The following is a 17,260-nucleotide window of genomic DNA, read 5'->3' as shown; positions in this document are numbered from 1 at the left end:
TTGTAACTTTCGGGCGCGGCGTGCGATTGCGTCCGATCGGTCGGTTTGTTGGAAAAATAACGCGGATTTGGCTTTTATTGCCACCCCCAAAGAATTTTGGCTTTATCTCGCCATCGCTGGCCCGGGCAGGGCACGGCGGCCCCGTCGGGGGGCGCGGAGGGGCCGCGGCGGCCGGGCCGGGCAGGGCTGGGCTGGGCCGGGTAGGGCCGCGTTGCTGCCGCCCGGGGCCAGCCCGCATTGCGCCCCGCGGCCCCGGGAGCCGCCTCTTGCCGGGGGACAAAAACCCCACCGGGACCGAGCCTCTTTCTTTACCCGCCCCACGCCCCGCGTGGGTCCCGCGGCGGGGCGCCGGGGACCGGGCAGGTGCGGCTTGCACGGGAGGGGGCCGCCCTCCTGTTCGGAGCTGGTGGGGCCGGGGCGGTCCCGGGGGTCCCTCCCTACCCGGTGTAAGCGGCGGGGCTCGGCCACCTCCCTGTCCGCTGCACCCGCCCGCCCCGGCTCCCGACGAGGTTCGCTGCCCCGGCCCCGCCGCCCCGCTGCCCGCACGGGTCCGGCACTGCTGGGGACGTGAGCGGGGCTCAGCCTTCCCCACGCTCACCACCTCGGATCCCGCATCTGCCCTGCCCTGCAACCGCATCGTGCTGCCCCACATCCCCGCTGTCATCCCTATGTCCGCGCAGCCCCGTGTCCCCACTGCCGTCTCTGCATCGTGCTGCCCCACATTCATCGCCGCTGCCGTTCCCGCATCGCGCTGCCCCACATCCATTCACGCATTCTTGCTGCTTCACATCTCCGCATCCCGCCGGGGCGCGGTGAGCGGCATCCAGGCTGGACTCGCCCCGGAGCCCGTAGCGCCGCCGTTCCCTCCGCGCTCCCCGTTCCCCAGGCACCGGCGGAGGGGATGCCGGGGGTTCCCCGCGAGCTGGGAAGGGATATGATGGAATGGGGTGGGATGGCCGCCGTCGCCCTCGTTATGATCGTTACTATTGTGATCGCGCTGTAGTTTGGCAGCGCAGCGCTGGGCACCTCCGAGCGAGGCGTGGGAGGCTGCGGTACCTGTGTGCGGGGCTGCGCGCCAGTGCGCGCCTTCCGCTGCCGGGATGAACGTAGAAGGTGGCGGAATAAAGCCGGCTGCGCGCTCGGTGTCCCTTAGCCCTTTCCCATTTATGCCCAGCGAACACGTACGCCAGCCTCGGCGTGCGATCGGGGAGGGATTTGCAAAATTTCTGTGGCATGCTGAAATAAATCCCGAAATCCCGCAATCCCTTCTCCTCCCTTATCTTCCTTGCGGGAAAATTCTTCCTTCTGCCCCTGGCCGAGCGCCGGGGTGGGGGGAGCCAGGGGAGGGGGGCTGGTGTGTAAACAGGGCTTAACATGAAGGTCACTGGTTAAAGAGGAGACGGATGGGAGAGAAAAGACAGGCATTAACCTCACTTGTTAGCTCCCCCCTGCCTCCTGCTTGGGGAGGACAAAACAAAAGCAGAACCTGCTAACGGGGGGATGAATATTCATGATCCTTCTCGTGTGCTTCGGGACACGGAGGGGAGAAAAGTTGGGCAGATGAGCTGCCTCCCGAAGCTGCTTTTCCTCCAGCTCGCGAGAAAATCCCTTTTTGCTGAGCGAGAGCTGTGTCGGGGGGAATTACCAGCCTTTTGCTGGATTTCTTTTTTTCATTTTTCATTTTTTTATTTCTTTTGTGTGCGGCTGCAAGAAGAAAAAAAAGGAAAAAAAAAAAAGAGGAGCTGAGGCTATTGACTACATCAAAGGTTATCCATTTGAAAACACCATTTTCCTCTGAACAGCGGCTAATTGCTTCCTGAACAATCCCAGGGTCTTTTGTATATACTCAGTGGGTAAAATGAGTGACTCGATGTCTCTCTCTCAAGACACTGGTGACCGAGCAGGGCGGAAAGGTGGAGAAGCCAAGGAAAAGCAGTGGGGCAGAAGCCTCTGGGAGAATGCATGGATAATTTCTTAAGTGGCTGCAAGGAGAGAAGGTTTTTTTCTTCTATCCGCTCGCTGCCGTGCGATCTGCTGGTGCCGGTGGATGCCGGTGCCGGCAGCGGTGTGGCGACACGGGGCCGTAAGGAAGGCTGGTAAGGAAGTTTGGATTCAAAATACCCGATCATGTGTGTGATTTGGTGCTTCCTATCCGCCCGCGGCTTTGGCTGCCGATGCCGTTCCTCCGAGAGCGGCAAGCCTGGATGCGCTCGCAGCTCCCGAGGGGCTGCGGAGAGGCAGCGCCGGGGGCTGGCTGGCTCCTGCTCTATTGGGTGGCTGGGCTTTCTGCAGCTGCTACCACTGAAGATTAAAGTTTTGGCAACGTTGCTTTTGTTAGCACGGTGATAGCGGCATCGGTGAGAGTTTTCCTCTCTTGGCTTATTTATTTCTTTTTTTTAATAGAAGCATCGGATTTGGAGCAGAGCAGAGGCATCCGCCTTCGTGCGTGTTCAGGCTGTGTACGGAGCTGCGGAGCAGAGCTCTTGTGCTCCGTCACACAAAGCCCTCTCCCCGAGCGAGGCAGTGCCCTGCGAGAGAGAAACAAACTCCTCTGAACTCCATTGGAGACGGGGCCAAGGGCCATGTCGGCGGCTCCCGGCGAGCGCTGTTTCGCCCGAGCTCTGCGCAGCCGAAATGGAAGAGGGTAATAAAGCGGCGCTGCTGCGTTCTGGCAGGGCTGCCTCCCCTCCTCCATGGCGGCAGCAGCCGGGGCTGGCCCCTACCCTGCTCCCCGGTGTGTCACACCAGCCCATTTATTTTGGTGGGTTTGCTGCGTTTTACACCTGCTGAACAAAGGGAAGAATCCGACCCTGGGATCAGGACTCAATCAAGGGAACTTGTCCGTGTTTTATTCTCTAGGCTGAGTGTGGGTCAGGGCCTTTGTTGCTGTCAGCCTTGCTCCTGGCTGTAGCACTGACTGCTGCCGAGAGCCGGACTCAGCCCTGAGCTGGGAATTTCCAAGCAGGAATGCCTGGTGCTGCCGTGCTGGCACTGCCGGCTGCCTGCAAACTGGGGGGAGCCTTGCCTGCAGCATCGGGCGTCTGCTGAGTCCCATGGGGCTTTGTTGTGAGACCGCCTTTCTGTGTAGGGTGTTTCAGTGCTTTGTTGTTTGTGTTTGCAGTGAGGAGTCAGTCATGGTTTTTGGCACCTCCAGCTCCATAGAAGGAAGGGGGACCTTGGAAGAACCAGGATAGCAGAGGTGCTACCATCCATATTTGCAACGACAGGACGGTGGGCATGGGTCACCCCGATTCTCATATGCCATTCTCACTACCTGCAAGCTTGGATTTTGCATCGACTGGGCTGATGGGATGTATGTGTTGGGACATTGGTTTGGTGCTGTGATCCATAAATGTCTCTTACAGATTGTGTCCTCAAGCAGTTGTGTGCTATATGGCAGAAAACAGTGGGCAGGGGACTTCTGGCCAGTGTTTGACTGATGAATGGCTCGGTGGTGTGCCATGTGTGTGGAGGAAGGCCCAAGGGCAGGGAATCATGGCTGATGTGGGGCTTGGTTCAGCATGGACCACGACCCCTTACCTCTCCTAAGTATGGATGGGGGGCCCCTTTTCCCAGCAATATGCAGAGTGCTGTAGCTCCATGCAAACTGAGGAGGAGTGTTTACCACCATCCAGTGCTGAGGTGGCTGGTTTGGTGTTAGGCTGGAGACAAGCAGCTACTTCTCTGTCTGGAGCCCCAGTCAGTGCTATGGGGAACATCTCACTACAAATATATGGTACTTGGTGGGAATGTGTGTTCTGACACCATCTCTGACCCACTGCCTCAGTCATGCCCCTCTTAGTCCTGTCCAGGATGCAACATGGAAACTGTGTAGATACCCCAACATGGTCCTCCAGCTATGCTTGGAAGTCAAGTTTGAGCATCATGGAGGAAAAAAACTCCAGCCAATAAATAAGTTTTGATGGTTTCAGTGCCAGGCATGGGCAGTCCTGGCTCTTTTCCCCTGCACTCGGCATGTGGTGTAGCCAAAATACATGTCTTCCCACGGGTTCGTCAGAGTGTGGCTGGGCATGGGAAGGTGTCCTTGTTTGCCTTGCTTCCCTGAGCATCCCACATTTGCGGCTGCCTCCAGCCCTTATTCCAGGGGGAAGCCACCATTTAAAAACCTGAATGAAAAACATTTCAAAGTTTATTTTCCCTTTAGCTAAGGCTTGGCACACCTTCTTTTTTGTTGCTGGTGTGCCGAGAGGTTTGAGTCTGGAGACAAGCTCCATATCCAGATTGTCAGGCTCACATTCCACAAACACTTTTTCTCCTTTCTCCTCTGAAGTCACCTTGTGTGGTGCAAGATGGACTATTTTGGGTGACTCCTCTATTGCCTCGATGTGGGATGTCTTGGTGTAATGGGAGGCAAATCTACCTCTGCCCTGTGGGCTATTCTGTGCTGGTCTCTGTGTGGGGACTGAGACCCTTGTGAGCTGCCTGAACCACAGAGGAGATTTTTTTATTGCTGGGGTCAACTCACAGCCTGGTGTGAACCAGGGTGCGATATCCTCTTTGTTCCTTGAGCTGAGATTGTGAGGGATTTTGCTGGAGAAAGTGCCCAGGGTGACAATATGCCAGGGGTGCCAGAGTCAGGCTGTGTGGGTCTGGGTGACCTGCTCTGCAGGGACCATCTCCTCCTCACCTCTCCTCTTCCTTACTGGCAGCCTGTGGATCGGTCCCGGGGCTCAGTGCCCGCCTGCCCATCTCGAACGTCCCGCAATCTGCTGTTCAACTTGGCACAGAGACCCGGGAGCGTTGGTAATCCAATTTGGGCAGTTTAGCTGCACTTTGCTCTCCGTGCTGCTGGCCGGAGCTTGGGAGCTTTAATCCGGCTAATGACCCCGGCTTGAGTAACCACGACCATTTGCTCGATCCAGTTTTCCTTTCTGTCGCGGTGGAGGACAGAGGCTGAGGCTGTTTCCGAGTCCTGTCTGTGGTATCCGTGACAGTTTCCAGGTGTAGGTACGTGTAGGGACCAGAGGGTGAGGGCAGCGTGGAGGGGCACTGCAATCCCCACTTTCCCTTTGGGAGATTTCTCCTTCCCCCTTCCCACTTTTCTTCTGCTCTCCCTCTTTTTTGGGTAAAGATAAGCCCTTCTTCCGGAGTTATTTTGTGACATACTATTATTTTCAGAAAGGCAAAGCCAAGAAAAATAAAAGCCTCTCTCTTCCTTGGGTTGCCTACTGTTTAATGTACAAAATACAGGGGTGGTAATTGCATTAAAACATATATAATTATACTGGAGGGAGGAAAAAAAATTCCTGCTAATTGCACGGGTGTTTTGAACTGATAAATGTTGAGCTATTTGTATTTTCTTGGGAGTTTGGTGGAGCAGAGCTACAGTCCGGCATGTGAGGGGTTAGGAGCAGAGCTGGTTTCCCATAATTTTTGGGAAGCCGGGATGCTCCAAGCCCTGCTAGGGTAGCATCAGTTGTGTCTGGGGCCCGATATTCTCAGGATCTACACCCATCCAGGCAAGTCTTTGTGTCATCATAGGAGCCCTTCGAGTCCCTTTGCTTTACGTGCTTAGTTAAACAACTGCTTGCATGTCAAAATACTCAGTCTCTCTTGCAGAAGTAAGTTCCTGGCAAGAGGAGAGGCAGATTCCTGTGTTAAGGGACAAAATTTCCTGCGTGATGTAGCCCCACGTCCAAGGTCTGTTCCCCCACTTTAACATTGTGTTGGCACAACTGGGTGCTTCTGGCAGCCGATCCTTTGGGCAGGGCGGGAGGAAGGATGGTCACACACGTTTCGGATGACACGATGTGGAAACCACATTTCCTCCTGCGAATGCCGACCCCGTCAGAGCTGCCGATAACATCGCAGGTAATTATAATGGCAGTAAATTGTTTGCTTTGTGCATGCGGCCGGGCTTTGTGTACGGGCGGCTGCTTCACTCTTCCTGTGCAGACTGTTAGTTTCAACAGGGGAAGAGGAAAACCCAAAAATATTTTAGGAGGAGTTTAAAAATAATCTTGGAGCCTTGGCTGGTGGGCAGGATGTTTCGCAGAATCGTGTTCCCCGCTGGTCCACGTCCAGACCTGTGGCCCTTGGAAGGCTTTACTGGATAGTGTTAAGTCCCGTCTTGTCATTTTGGCCAGCCTGAGGGCTTGCCGTCGGGCTCTGGGAGCTGGAGGGAACCGGGAATCGGCCCTGGGATTTGACTTCTGGGCTGGGTGGGTCTGTCTGCCCTGTAGCAGAGCGATGTCAGAGATGGGGCGTGAGCCCGAGCTTAGAGCTGCCAAGGCCTTTGTAAAACATTTAAATCTGTTCCCCAGTGTCGCACTGCCTCCACCCCCATCTGCTTCTCCATGGTTTTTATTCCTAGAAGTGTTGGCATGCTGGCAGGGTCCCTGCCTGCCCGCTGCTGCTTATCTCTGTGTCCGGCTCCTGGATGGCTGTTTCCTTTCTGGAGTCAAGGGGGGCTCTCCCTTCTCTGGCGGGACCAGAATCGGCCTGATGAGTCCTGCTGAAGTCAAGAACCTGTTTTTCAGGCTGATGTCATCAGGAAGAAATGGGGGAGGAGGAAGGCAGGAAGGCAGTGCTGTTTCCGAAGGAGAGCTGCCGCCGAGCCCCATGACGCCGCCAGCAGCCCTGGCTTCCACTGCCACCCGCTATTATTCCTTATCAGCTCGGCGGAGGTGCCCGCGGGCCTGCTGGCACACGTGGGAGCGGTCCTGCTCTGCAGGGCCTCGTGCCTGTGTGGGCGAGAGGTGGGAGGGAGGGATGCACCGTGCCAGGGCAGTGTGTCAGCTCGCACTGGAGTGGGATATCCTTTGGCCCACTGGGTGTGCCTTGTATAGCCCCCTGGCCCTCTTTGGGGTGATGGCAATTTACTAGAACTGCCATCCAGCCACCTTCATTAGCAGACAGTGGATTTTTTTGGCTTGGACAGTTCTCCCAGCACAGGTGGGCAGCTGCCTCCTCTCTTTTGTGCCGAAGGAGCAGATCCATTATGGTGGTGTCTGTTGGAGTCTCAGCCCCTTGTGCATGGTGTCAGGCCATAGCAGCACACCTGGGTCCAGCGTGGGTTGGGGCTGCAACCAGGATGTGCAGGGAGAGAAGCAGCCTTGCTCTGCTCTCCCTCCCAGCCAGCATCTCTTGAGGTGCATCCACACTTGGACATGTGCTCTGCCCAGGCTGAATCGTGACACCCCCTTGCTGTGGGCGGTGGGGTGGGGGTGTGCCAGGGTGGGGGTTGTGCTGGCACTGCCCCTCGGAGAGCAGAGTGCAGGCACAGCCCCTGCCCTGGTGCCTCCCTGTTTGTATCAGATACCCTTTGCCTGCTGTGCTGTGAATGAAGCCCCTGATGGATTCTGGGGAGCAGTTTTCCCTGCAGTGGTGTTGCTGTGGGGAGACTTTTGGGCTCTTCCCCTTCTCTACCTGTCCCCCTGCCAAGAGAGGCTGCGCTAGCTTTCTGGTTGTCTCTCTTCTCCTGGATCAGCTCCACCTTGGGCAAATAAAACATGGGGCCGTGCTGTGCTGGGATCTCCACAGGGGAAGCAGAGCCAGGACCTGAGTCATCTCCAGCTGTAGTGCTTGGGGCAGTGTGAGTGGGACAGCAGAGAGGGAAGGACGAGATTTTGAGGGGGGAAGGAAAGGCACACATGGCTTGGGAAACCTCGATTGGAGAAGTTTTGTGGTCTGTTTTAATCAGAACTAACTGTGGCGGCAGTTGTGCTCAGCTTGCCACAGGACAGCACAAATGCTGGTGTCAGCACAGGGCCGGGCGGAAGCATGGGAATTTCAGCTCAGCAGGGATTAAACCAGCCCCAGAATGACCTCCCTTTACAGGGAGCAGAGGGTGTCCAACAACCAGGACTGTTCCTGTGGCAGTGCTTCATTGCAAAGTGGGAGCTCTCCGGATTCCCTCTGAGATTTGGGGGAAGCGCAGCTCTCGCAAGGGCCTTGTGGAGGCAGGTAGGAGGTGCAGAGGTGTGCGCTTGTGTTGGGGAGGGGAAAACCCAGCTTGGAGAGCTGGGCTGGAAGAGCTGCATTGATCTTGGGAGGGTAAGATCATCAGCTTGTGTCTGTGGCTGCCATGGCCCAGTGAGGGATGTGGAACAGGAGGTTTGGGAGCGAAAAGTGACGTGTTATGCCACAAGGAGTGAAATTAGAAAAGGGAAGGATGCTGATGGTGAGCTGACTTCTCATTGAACTTCTCTGCTGGCTGTTGGGTGTTGGGAGACCTGGCTTATGGGTGACCTTCTGTGTCTCTGCAAGTTTAACCTGGACCAAGGTGACCTCTGCCAACAGGGCTGTTTTTTAGACATTTATATGGGGCAGTGAACTGATGGGATGTGAGAACCAGAGTCTGGGAGTGCATGGACCAAAGCCAAAGTGGATGGTGGCCTTCAGGGCACTTGGTCTGGATGTTGCTCTGAAGCAGGGGGCAAAATGTTGTTAATTGGTCCTTACTGAGGTGGCAAAACACATCAGTCTGGGATTTGAAGTGAGTGTTGATAGTAGGAAGCCAAAGTGCTGTGTGTGTCCCGGTGCCTTGGATTGGGGTCTGGGGCATGATGAGAGGTGCAGAGGGATTTGGGATGAGGTGTTGTGCTCTGTGTGTGCTGATGGACAAAATTCCTGAAGCAGGATGGGAAGGCAGCAGGCTGTGTCCTATGCAGACCTGTGGGCCGTGCATTGGTCTCCATCCCAGGCATCAGTCAATCCAGGTCTTTATATTCCTCCCTCGGCTGCAGGAGTGCAAGGAAAGGGTGGGGTGCACTCTCCTGGGAAGTAGACATCCAGCACGTGGGTTGCATATGGAAAGCCCCTCAGCAGCCCTCATAGGGTCTCCATATGAACTGTGATACCCAAATGAGTTGTGGGAATAAGGCAGAAGACAACCATTGGTTCTCACTTTCATCATAGCTGGATGGAGTTGGGAAATATGTGTAAGGTCTCGGTCATGCCTGGTTTCTGTGGCAGGGATAAGCAGTCCTGGCAGGACCTGCTGAGGCTATCTTTGTGTGCCTCTCTGCTTTGGGATGTTGTGGTTGTGGGCAGCCTGCATTTCCATATTGGAAATGCTTGTGAGTCCTTTTTGGAAGGGCTCTCTGCAGGACAGCGTGCAGTCCCTTGATGGTAGGAGCACGTGGCTCCAGAGCTGTTCTCCTTGGTCTGATGTGACTTCTTGCAGAGGACCGGAGAAGGGGAATTGTGTGCTTGAAAAATGCTCTTTAATTTCCTCACTGCTTGTTCTTTTATGATCCTTTCAGCTCAGGGTCAAGCTTCATGAGCCCTTGGGCAGTAGATGGCTCCTTCCACTTGTCATGTTTCTCAAGACAAAGGAGGTTGAATTCCTTGCCCAGAAGATCCTTGCAGGGCCGGAGCAGAAGCTGCTGTGCCCATATTCGCTGCAGTGACAGGGCAGGACAGGGTCCCCAGCCCCCTGCCTGGGGAAAAACTGAAGATCCTAAAGATATTCCTGATTGAGTGATAGTAATGGAGATTGCAGCATTGGGGCAGCTTCAAAGCCTGCCATTGATTTCATCAGGGTGTGGTTTGAGCCAGGGATAAGATTCATAATGATTTAACTGCTGGCTAAGGAGAGACCCCAGACAAATAGCTTTCAGTGACTGTGTGTGGTGAAGGAAGGAGTTAAAGTTTAGCCCCGTTGCAGAGATTGCATATTTAGTGCAGCTCTAACTCTACCACCACCAGGCTTTCCTCATTGTTGCAAGGCTTTTCCCAGGCAGATGAACCTAAAAATACACCAGCTGTATGGTGAGGCTACCTCTCCTGTGGCCTGCAGGCTTTTCTCTCCCCTGGATAGTCTCCCCTCTCTCCCCTTTCCTAATTACTGGCAGCTCAAAGTTGGTCCCTTCTTGACTGTTTCTTATTGCTGAGAGCAGCAACTGACGTGGAGAGATTACAGCTAAAGGCCCATTAGATGCCATTACCCCTTTCTGGGGTCGGTTTTGGGGTCTGGGATTTTCAATCCCATGCCTTCTCTCTTCGAGCCTCCCTTGTAAAGTGCAAGACTGTAAAGTTCTGGGGTGGTTTTCAGGGAGGAAACACGTGGGATCTTGCTGATACAGTAGCAGGGATGACAAGGCGAGCCTGTGAGTCCACCTCTATGTTCCTCTGCATGTTTTATACTCTGTCTCTGGGTGTTCCCAGGAGGGCTGCTACCTTGTAGGCTAATGCCCACGGCTCAGCATTGTCAGTACTTTGGACTTGCTGCCTGGATGAGTGGAGAGCTGGTCCTTAATACTCTGTCCAGTCTTTGCCTTTTAAGGTTACTTTTTCCATCCCAGTACTCCTACTTTGTGCTATCAAAAGTGATGATTCTTTTCCCAAAGCATGATCTCCCATCCCAAACCCAGGTTTTTGGGCATACTGCAGGACCAGGAAACTCTCAGCCTTGGAGGATGAGTGCTGATGCCCCTTGCCACCTCTTCAGCAGCCAGTGAATGGGGCGCAGGCATCCGTGGGGCATGTCCGTGGCTTGTTGCTGAAAGGCTTTTTGGAAGCTGAGGCGTGTGAGTGTTGGCTGCAGTGAGGTGGGCAGCCTTACCCAAGTTGTGCAGCAGCTGTGACTGTCTCAATGTGGCCACTTTGAGGTGAAACCGTGAGCAAATGTCCTTTCCAGTGTGGGATGAAAGGGGCTGGGGCAGTTTGGCCTCTTGTGCTGGCTTTGTTTCTGACAGCAGGTTTCCTGCTATAAATATATGTTTGTGTGTGTATATATGTGTGTGTGTGTGCATGGAAAACAAAACATGAGCCTGCTGTGCTGGCTCGCCGGCGGTGTGGCCCCGCTGTGGGGTGAGCCCTGCGGATGCTCGGCCCTGCAGGATGCTCTGCGCTGCATCACTTGCCGCCCAGGCAGCTTAGCAGGGTGTATTTCTGGTCCTACCCTCCCTGTTGGCACTCATGCATCTGGGCTGGGGTGTATTATTTTATTGCAGCATGTTTCAGGGCAGGGCTTGGCTCCAGGGTGTCTGCCCAGGGTTTTCCGTGCCTTTGGACCGCAGTGGAGGTGTGTGCAGTGCGGGTCTCACTTCCTGGTGGCACTCATGTGGCGGCCCTGGGCTGTGTCCTCCCTGGGGTAAGGTGCTGCTTGAGTGCAGCCCCTGGGGGTTTGGGTGCTGTGTGGTTTCAAGAGCGTGCCAGTGGAGGAGCTGCCCTGCCGTTTGCTGTACCGTGACCTCCCCGTGGGACTTGGAGGCTGTGTGACAGCAGGGAAATGCCCTTTGACCACTGCTCCCGGCAGGGAGTTGGGGCTGTGCAGACACCCATGCTCTGGTGCAGGGCTTCCTGCTGTCTCCACCATGGTGGGCTTGAGCCCTGCTTTATTTCGATCCAAATTTCAGGAATCCATGTCACTGAATTCCAAAGAAAGCAGACAAACTAACCATTTGTGCAGTTTTATTTTTAATAATTGCTGGTGATGGTTGTAAGCAGGACTGGACAAAACCACCACTGGTGTCAGGTCACTAGGACGAGATGTTGCTGCTGTAGTATATTTAGGAGCAGAAATCTCAGAGGAGCTCTGCAGAGTGTCATCTCTCGGCTCGCCCCAGCTCTGCCTCACTTTGCTCTCATTCCAGCTTCTGAGTTGCAGTTCCCTACGTTAATTTGGGAATCTCCTGTTGGGCTTTCTAGCCCTGCTTTGTGGCAGCAGATCGACCTCTAGTTCTCTCACCCACTTCCTAAAATAGAAGCAGTGAATCATAGAAACGCACCAAGAAAGAAGTTTCCTGTCCTGCTCTCTCTCCATGGCAGGATGATGCTCCAGCTGGCATCCCCACACTGCACCAAGCTCCCACTGTCAGCTCCACTGCTTTCCCTGCTCCTTCCCTCTGCAGTGTGAGTTTGCTGTTGGTGGTGATCTCCCTGACAGGCAGCTGGACATACTGTTGCTGGAGGGGCTCAGCACATGGGGGCTCTTACCACAGGCTTGGTAAGAGCTGTGCCAGTTTCTTGGGGTGGGAAACTGCCCTCTGGCAGTTCCCTCTGTCAATAAACCGCACTGCCTGCTGCTGCTGGGCTGGGGGCTTTCTGAGCTAACCAGTGGGTTTGTGCTGACAGCACTGATTGCTCCCACACCTCGGCCCCACACCTTATTTGGGGCTAATAAGCTCTGATCTGAGGTGCTTGTGGTTCTGCTCTTACCAACAAACTCAGAATAATGAAGATGCTGGGCAGTGTGGGTGTCCTCTGGGAGCAAGTCTTGCCCTGACAGTGTTGTGACTATCTGCTCTTGGCTCCCAGTGTTGGAAAAGGTTTTAGGAATGGGGGATTAGCACCATGGGGATGATTTCCAGGGCTGATGCTTTGATTGTCTCTGTACCTTTGGAGCTTTGTGGCACCTGGCTTTGGTCTCAGTGTTGCTCATGCGCTGTTGTCCAAACATTCCTTCAGGCTGTTACTTTTGAGGCTGTTACCCTGGAGGTGGATGTGTTGGGGCGTGTAAGGGAGCAGAGTGGAGAGTGTGTGGGCAAAGGAGACCTGGTGGAGATGGCAGATCTGCCGAGGGGGTTTGGAAGTGATGTGGAAGCTTCGCCCAAAGTGTTGGTGGCCCAGTGGAGCTGGCAGAGATGCAGGGATGACCAAGGCTGAGCTTGTCCTGGGAAAGGAGAGGGGTGTCTCAAGGTCTTGTTGGGACCAGGAAAAGGGGCAAAAAAAGGCTCTCTCTCCCTTCTCTCAGACCTCTTCCTGTGTGGCTATGTGCCTTGAGAAGGGAGCAGCAGAATTGAAGGATGTTGTATGGCATGTTAGGGTACGTGTATGGCCCAGCTGCTGGCCTGGTGATGATGCAGCCCCCAGGGTTTGCATGTGGCCTGGCTGGTGGCCCCACAGCCCTGCCAAGAGCAGGCTGCCGAGGCTGGGGCAACCATTCAGCCCAAGGCAGCCCTACTGATACGGTGTGTGCAACTGGCTGCCCTCTGACACCTGCCCTGCCCGGTCTGGGATGCTGGCAGAGCTGCCAGTCGCCGCAGGCCATATTTCCTACCTGTGCCACTCCCTGCTGGGGATTCTCCTGAAGGTTATCCTGGGCTGAGTCAGAGATGGATGATAAGGAGAGGGAGGAGAGAGGGAGGCTTTTCTTCTCAGCTCCCTCTTGCAGCGGTTTATCTGCAGTGGCTGGGGAACTGAGCTGGTGTTCTGTCCATGGACCTGGGAACAATGGTCCCGCCCTGGGTGGATGGGTTGTGATGGTAGGATGGGCCGTGTGCTGGCAGGGCAGTTTGCACAACCCCATGCTAGTCCAGGGGTTCTTCTGCCTCTGCAGAGAGGGTGGATCGAGAAGGGGGGCTGTAAAGAAGGGACTGGGGAGAGCAGAGCTGTGCATTGGTTTCCTCCCCACTGCCAGGATGCAAAGGTCACACTGGTTTGGGATATTTGGCTGGCTCCCTGCTGCATTGCTGCTCCACGTAGGTGAGCCCCAGCTGTGGCACAGCAGGAGGCAGAGCTCTCCATCCTCCCTGCATGTGCCCCCTCATTCCTCTGGAGCCTCTCAAGCCAACTGCCTGATGGCTGGCCCTGTGTTTCCTAATGCACAGAAATGCCAGAGGGACGTGCTTCTCCTTGCTGTGCCTGCTTGCTCCCTCCAATCCCTCCTGCCTGCAGCCCTCCTGGGGTATGTCAGGCAAGCAGGTGGCAGGGATGGTGGGCAGCATGCCAGGGCTCTCTACTCTCTCAACTCCTTTAAAAGGTGCTTTTGAGAGCCTCCTCTGTGCAGGGGCTTGTGTTGTGCTTGCTGCTAACAGGGATTTTTCATCCGCTCCCAGCTCTGTGGTGGAGTTGGGGCAGGGGCAGCAGGCCAGGAGCTCCTCTCGAGGCTTGTTAGCAACCGTCCCTGGCTAACACCTTAGTGCTGCTGGTGGTCTTAAAAGTGGGTCAGGGCCAGTTGTGCCCCTCTGGGGTGTTTGTATGTGGTAGGTGTACCGGAGCACATCATCAGGCATCGGCTGCCAGCATGCTCAGGCAGCTGCTGCTCTTCCCAAGGGGGTTTGAGTGGGGCTGAGGGCAGAGTGACCCCCATTAGAGGGGCTACTGGCTGGTGGGGCTGGTGGTTGAGTCTGGGATGGTGATAACCAGGTGCGTGGCAGCTCCTTGGTTGAGACATGCAGTGCACAGCGGTGTGTGACCAGGCAGGGTTGTCCTTGGCATCCTGCAGGTTTCCTTGGTCCCTGCACTGGGGATGTGTCTTTCTGGAGCAGGAGGTGGTGGGGGATGTTTTGTTAGGCTGCCTGCTAGAAAAGTGTGAAGCATCAGAGTCTTTGCTGGGTGGGGTGGAACAGGCTTGACACTGTGCAGGAAAGCCTCCTAACCCTACTTTTCTTGTCTTTCTCCCTCTAGGGCTGACCGGACTGGCAGTACCCACGATGCCCTGAATGCCGAGCGCAGCAGAAGCAGAGGAGACTGTGTCCCGTTAGCTCCTCCTCCCTCCCTCATCCCTTTAGTTTGGGTTTGTTTCTATTTATTTTTTTGGCTGGGTTTGGGCATGGCCTTGGCTGGATGTGAGGCTGCTGCGATGTGGCTCATTTGGCTCAAGCACCACTTGTCCATCCACATTTGGACCTTGCTGCTCTTGGGGAGCACCTGGCTACCGCTGGCGGAAGGCAGCCCCAAGTCTCCCTTTAGGACTTTCCCGGTTACAGACTGGAGCTTGACGCACTTGGTGGTCCATAACAAAACCGGGGAGGTCTACGTGGGGGCTGTCAATCGGATCTACAAGCTCTCCAATAACCTCACGCTCCTGAGGACCCACGTGACGGGGCCCGTGGAGGACAATGAGAAGTGTTACCCTCCGCCCAGCGTTCAGTCCTGCCCGCATGGGCTGGTTACCACCAACAACGTGAACAAATTGCTGCTGGTGGACTACTCGGGGAATCGGCTGATCGCCTGCGGCAGTGCCTCCCAGGGTATTTGCCAGTTCCTGCGGCTGGACGACCTCTTCAAGTTGGGTGAGCCCCACCACCGCAAGGAGCACTACCTCTCCAGCGTCAACGAGTCAGGCACCATGTCTGGGGTCATCATCGAGGTGCTGAATGGGCAGAACAAGCTCTTTATTGGGACGCCCATTGATGGGAAGTCAGAGTACTTCCCCACCCTCTCCAGCCGCAAGCTGATGGCCAACGAGGAGAACGCAGAGATGTTTGGCTTTGTCTACCAGGATGAGTTTGTCTCCTCGCAGCTCAAAATCCCCTCGGATACACTCTCCAAGTTCCCCACCTTTGATATCTACTACATCTACAGCTTCAGCAGTGAGCAGTTTGTTTACTACCTGACCCTGCAGCTGGACACCCAGCTCACCTCTCCCGACTCCACTGGGGAGCAGTTTTTCACCTCCAAGATCGTCCGCCTCTGCGTGGACGATCCCAAGTTCTACTCCTACGTGGAGTTCCCCATTGGCTGCGTGCAGGACGGCATCGAGTACCGCCTGATCCAGGACGCCTATCTGACCAAGCCTGGCAAGGCTTTGGCCAAATACCTGGGCATCTCAGAGCAGGAGGATATCCTCTTCACCATCTTCTCCCAGGGCCAGAAAAACAGGGTTAAGCCTCCCAAGGAGTCTGTGCTCTGCCTCTTCACGTTGAAGAAGATCAAGGATAAGATCAAGGAACGTATCCAGTCGTGCTACAGAGGGGAAGGGAAACTCTCACTGCCCTGGCTCTTGAATAAGGAGCTGGGCTGCATCAACTCGGTAAGTTCCTGCTTGCCTCTACTCAGGCCAGACTGTTTCTGGCTCCTGCTGGTGCTCTCTGGCTGGACCCTTCCCAGTGACCTGACCTGAGCTGTGTTTTCCCAGTGGGAGGACTGGTGCCATTGGAGCAGGGTGCTCAGTTTGCCTGGTAGAATTCCTTGTGGAGATCACAGCTTCATGGTGGGGCAGCTGTCTGGATTTGGGCTGAATTCGGTGCCCGTGGAGAGTCCCAAGGAAAGGGCCTCATGCTGATGCAGGTGCCTGTTTCTGGTATCCCTTCCCTGTGGATTTGGGGAATAAGAGTTAGCTGGGCTGGGAGGTTGGAATGCTCAGTCCTCAGGGCATCTGCTGCAGCTCCACTGTGGAGTCCCTTGCAGGTGGCACGTGGAATTTTGAGCATCATGTCACCTGGGGCTTGGCCAAGCAGAAGGTGTTGGAGGCAATAGGATTTGGGGGACACGGAGTGCAGACCTGATGGAGGGAGGTGGGGAGATTTGCAGTCCCAGCAGTAGTCAGATGTTTAGCATGTAGGGACCACATCCTGTCTGTGGGGTGCTAGAGAGGAGCACAGGTGCTAGAGAGGAGCAGTAACACTGTTACTGCTTTTTTTCTTGGCAGTGTTATAAACTAGGAGTGGTTGCAGGAGGCTACAACTCCAGGTAACAGGGAGGTCGTAGGCTTGGTATCACCAGGCTGGGCTGTGTAGTCCCCAGGCAGGGTCAGATGTCTGGCTGAGGCAGGTTTTGGGGTACCACTGTGTGTGTTTGGGAGGGTCTGGTGGAAGTCCTGACACACCTGCTATTGTCCACCTCCCCCAAGCCACACTGCTGGTGCTTGGCACCCATCACGAAGCCCCCAGCCCTGTTCTAGCAGAGTTTTGGGTGCAGGCAGGTGGGCAGGGGGGCCCTGTGGAGCAGCCCTGCTGTTTCTCCCACCGTCCTCCCTGCAGCTCTGGAGGAGACAGCTAACAGCTGCCTGACAAAGTAAAGGGTTTGCTGTCAAGAGCGCTGGGCTCGCAAATCAGATTCTGGCTTTGAACTAATTCAATTTTGCTGGAAAATGATGAAATCGTTACACTGCTGCCTGTTGGGTCGCGCAGCTGCTGGCTCCGGCGGCGGAGTTGTTCGCTGCTTCCTCCTGCGCTCCTGGCTCACCCATGCTGTGTCCCCTGGGTTTGGGGAGGGGTCTCTGCCCCCCTGTATTTTGGAGGTGGTTCTAGGCTTGGAGAGTCCTGGGATTGCTACCTGGTGCCCAGTCCCTGTGAGCAGGTGGCTCTCAAGGTGCTCTCTGAGTCCTGCAGACGTGGCTCTTGTGGGGTGGAAGGATGTGTGCCATGATGGAGATGCTTCTACTTTCATCTGGGTTGGGTTGGAGAGTGCCACCCTCCTCCAGGGGAGCCAAGCAGTGTTTTCTGTCCCTGTCCTTCTCTGGCTGACAGGCTGAGCTGGGAAAGACATGACTGGATCGTGAGTCAAGCCCTCAGCTTGCTGAGGACAAGCCAAAACAGACCCCTTGGAGCATGTTACCTCTTTCTGGTAGGAATTTCTTTGCCCCTAATAAAATAAAGCCACCTCTGGGGTGGACGGTGGCAGTGAC

General features: G+C 55.4%; 1 protein-coding gene across 2 annotated transcripts in view; it reads left to right on the top strand.

Moving 5' to 3' along the window:
• Positions 1–17,260, top strand: part of PLXNA1 (plexin A1) — a 116,711-nt gene that overhangs the window by 121 nt on the left and 99,330 nt on the right. Inside the window, exons 1-2 of one of the 2 annotated variants that reach the window (XM_050312782.1) lie at positions 1,603–2,096; positions 14,317–15,664. In XM_050312782.1, coding sequence (XP_050168739.1) covers positions 1,963–2,096; positions 14,317–15,664 — 1,482 coding nt within the window. In that variant the 5' untranslated portion in view covers positions 1,603–1,962. Of the gene's footprint in view, positions 1–1,602; positions 2,097–14,316; positions 15,665–17,260 lie in introns of those variants that run through there. The other variant, XM_050312783.1, reaches the window with a different exon arrangement.

Source organism: Myiozetetes cayanensis, unplaced genomic scaffold (genome assembly GCF_022539395.1).
Source record: "Myiozetetes cayanensis isolate MyiCay16 unplaced genomic scaffold, myiCay2020 scf18, whole genome shotgun sequence".
Lineage (NCBI taxonomy): Eukaryota > Metazoa > Chordata > Aves > Passeriformes > Tyrannidae > Myiozetetes > Myiozetetes cayanensis.
This window is presented reverse-complemented; position numbering and strand designations above follow the sequence as displayed.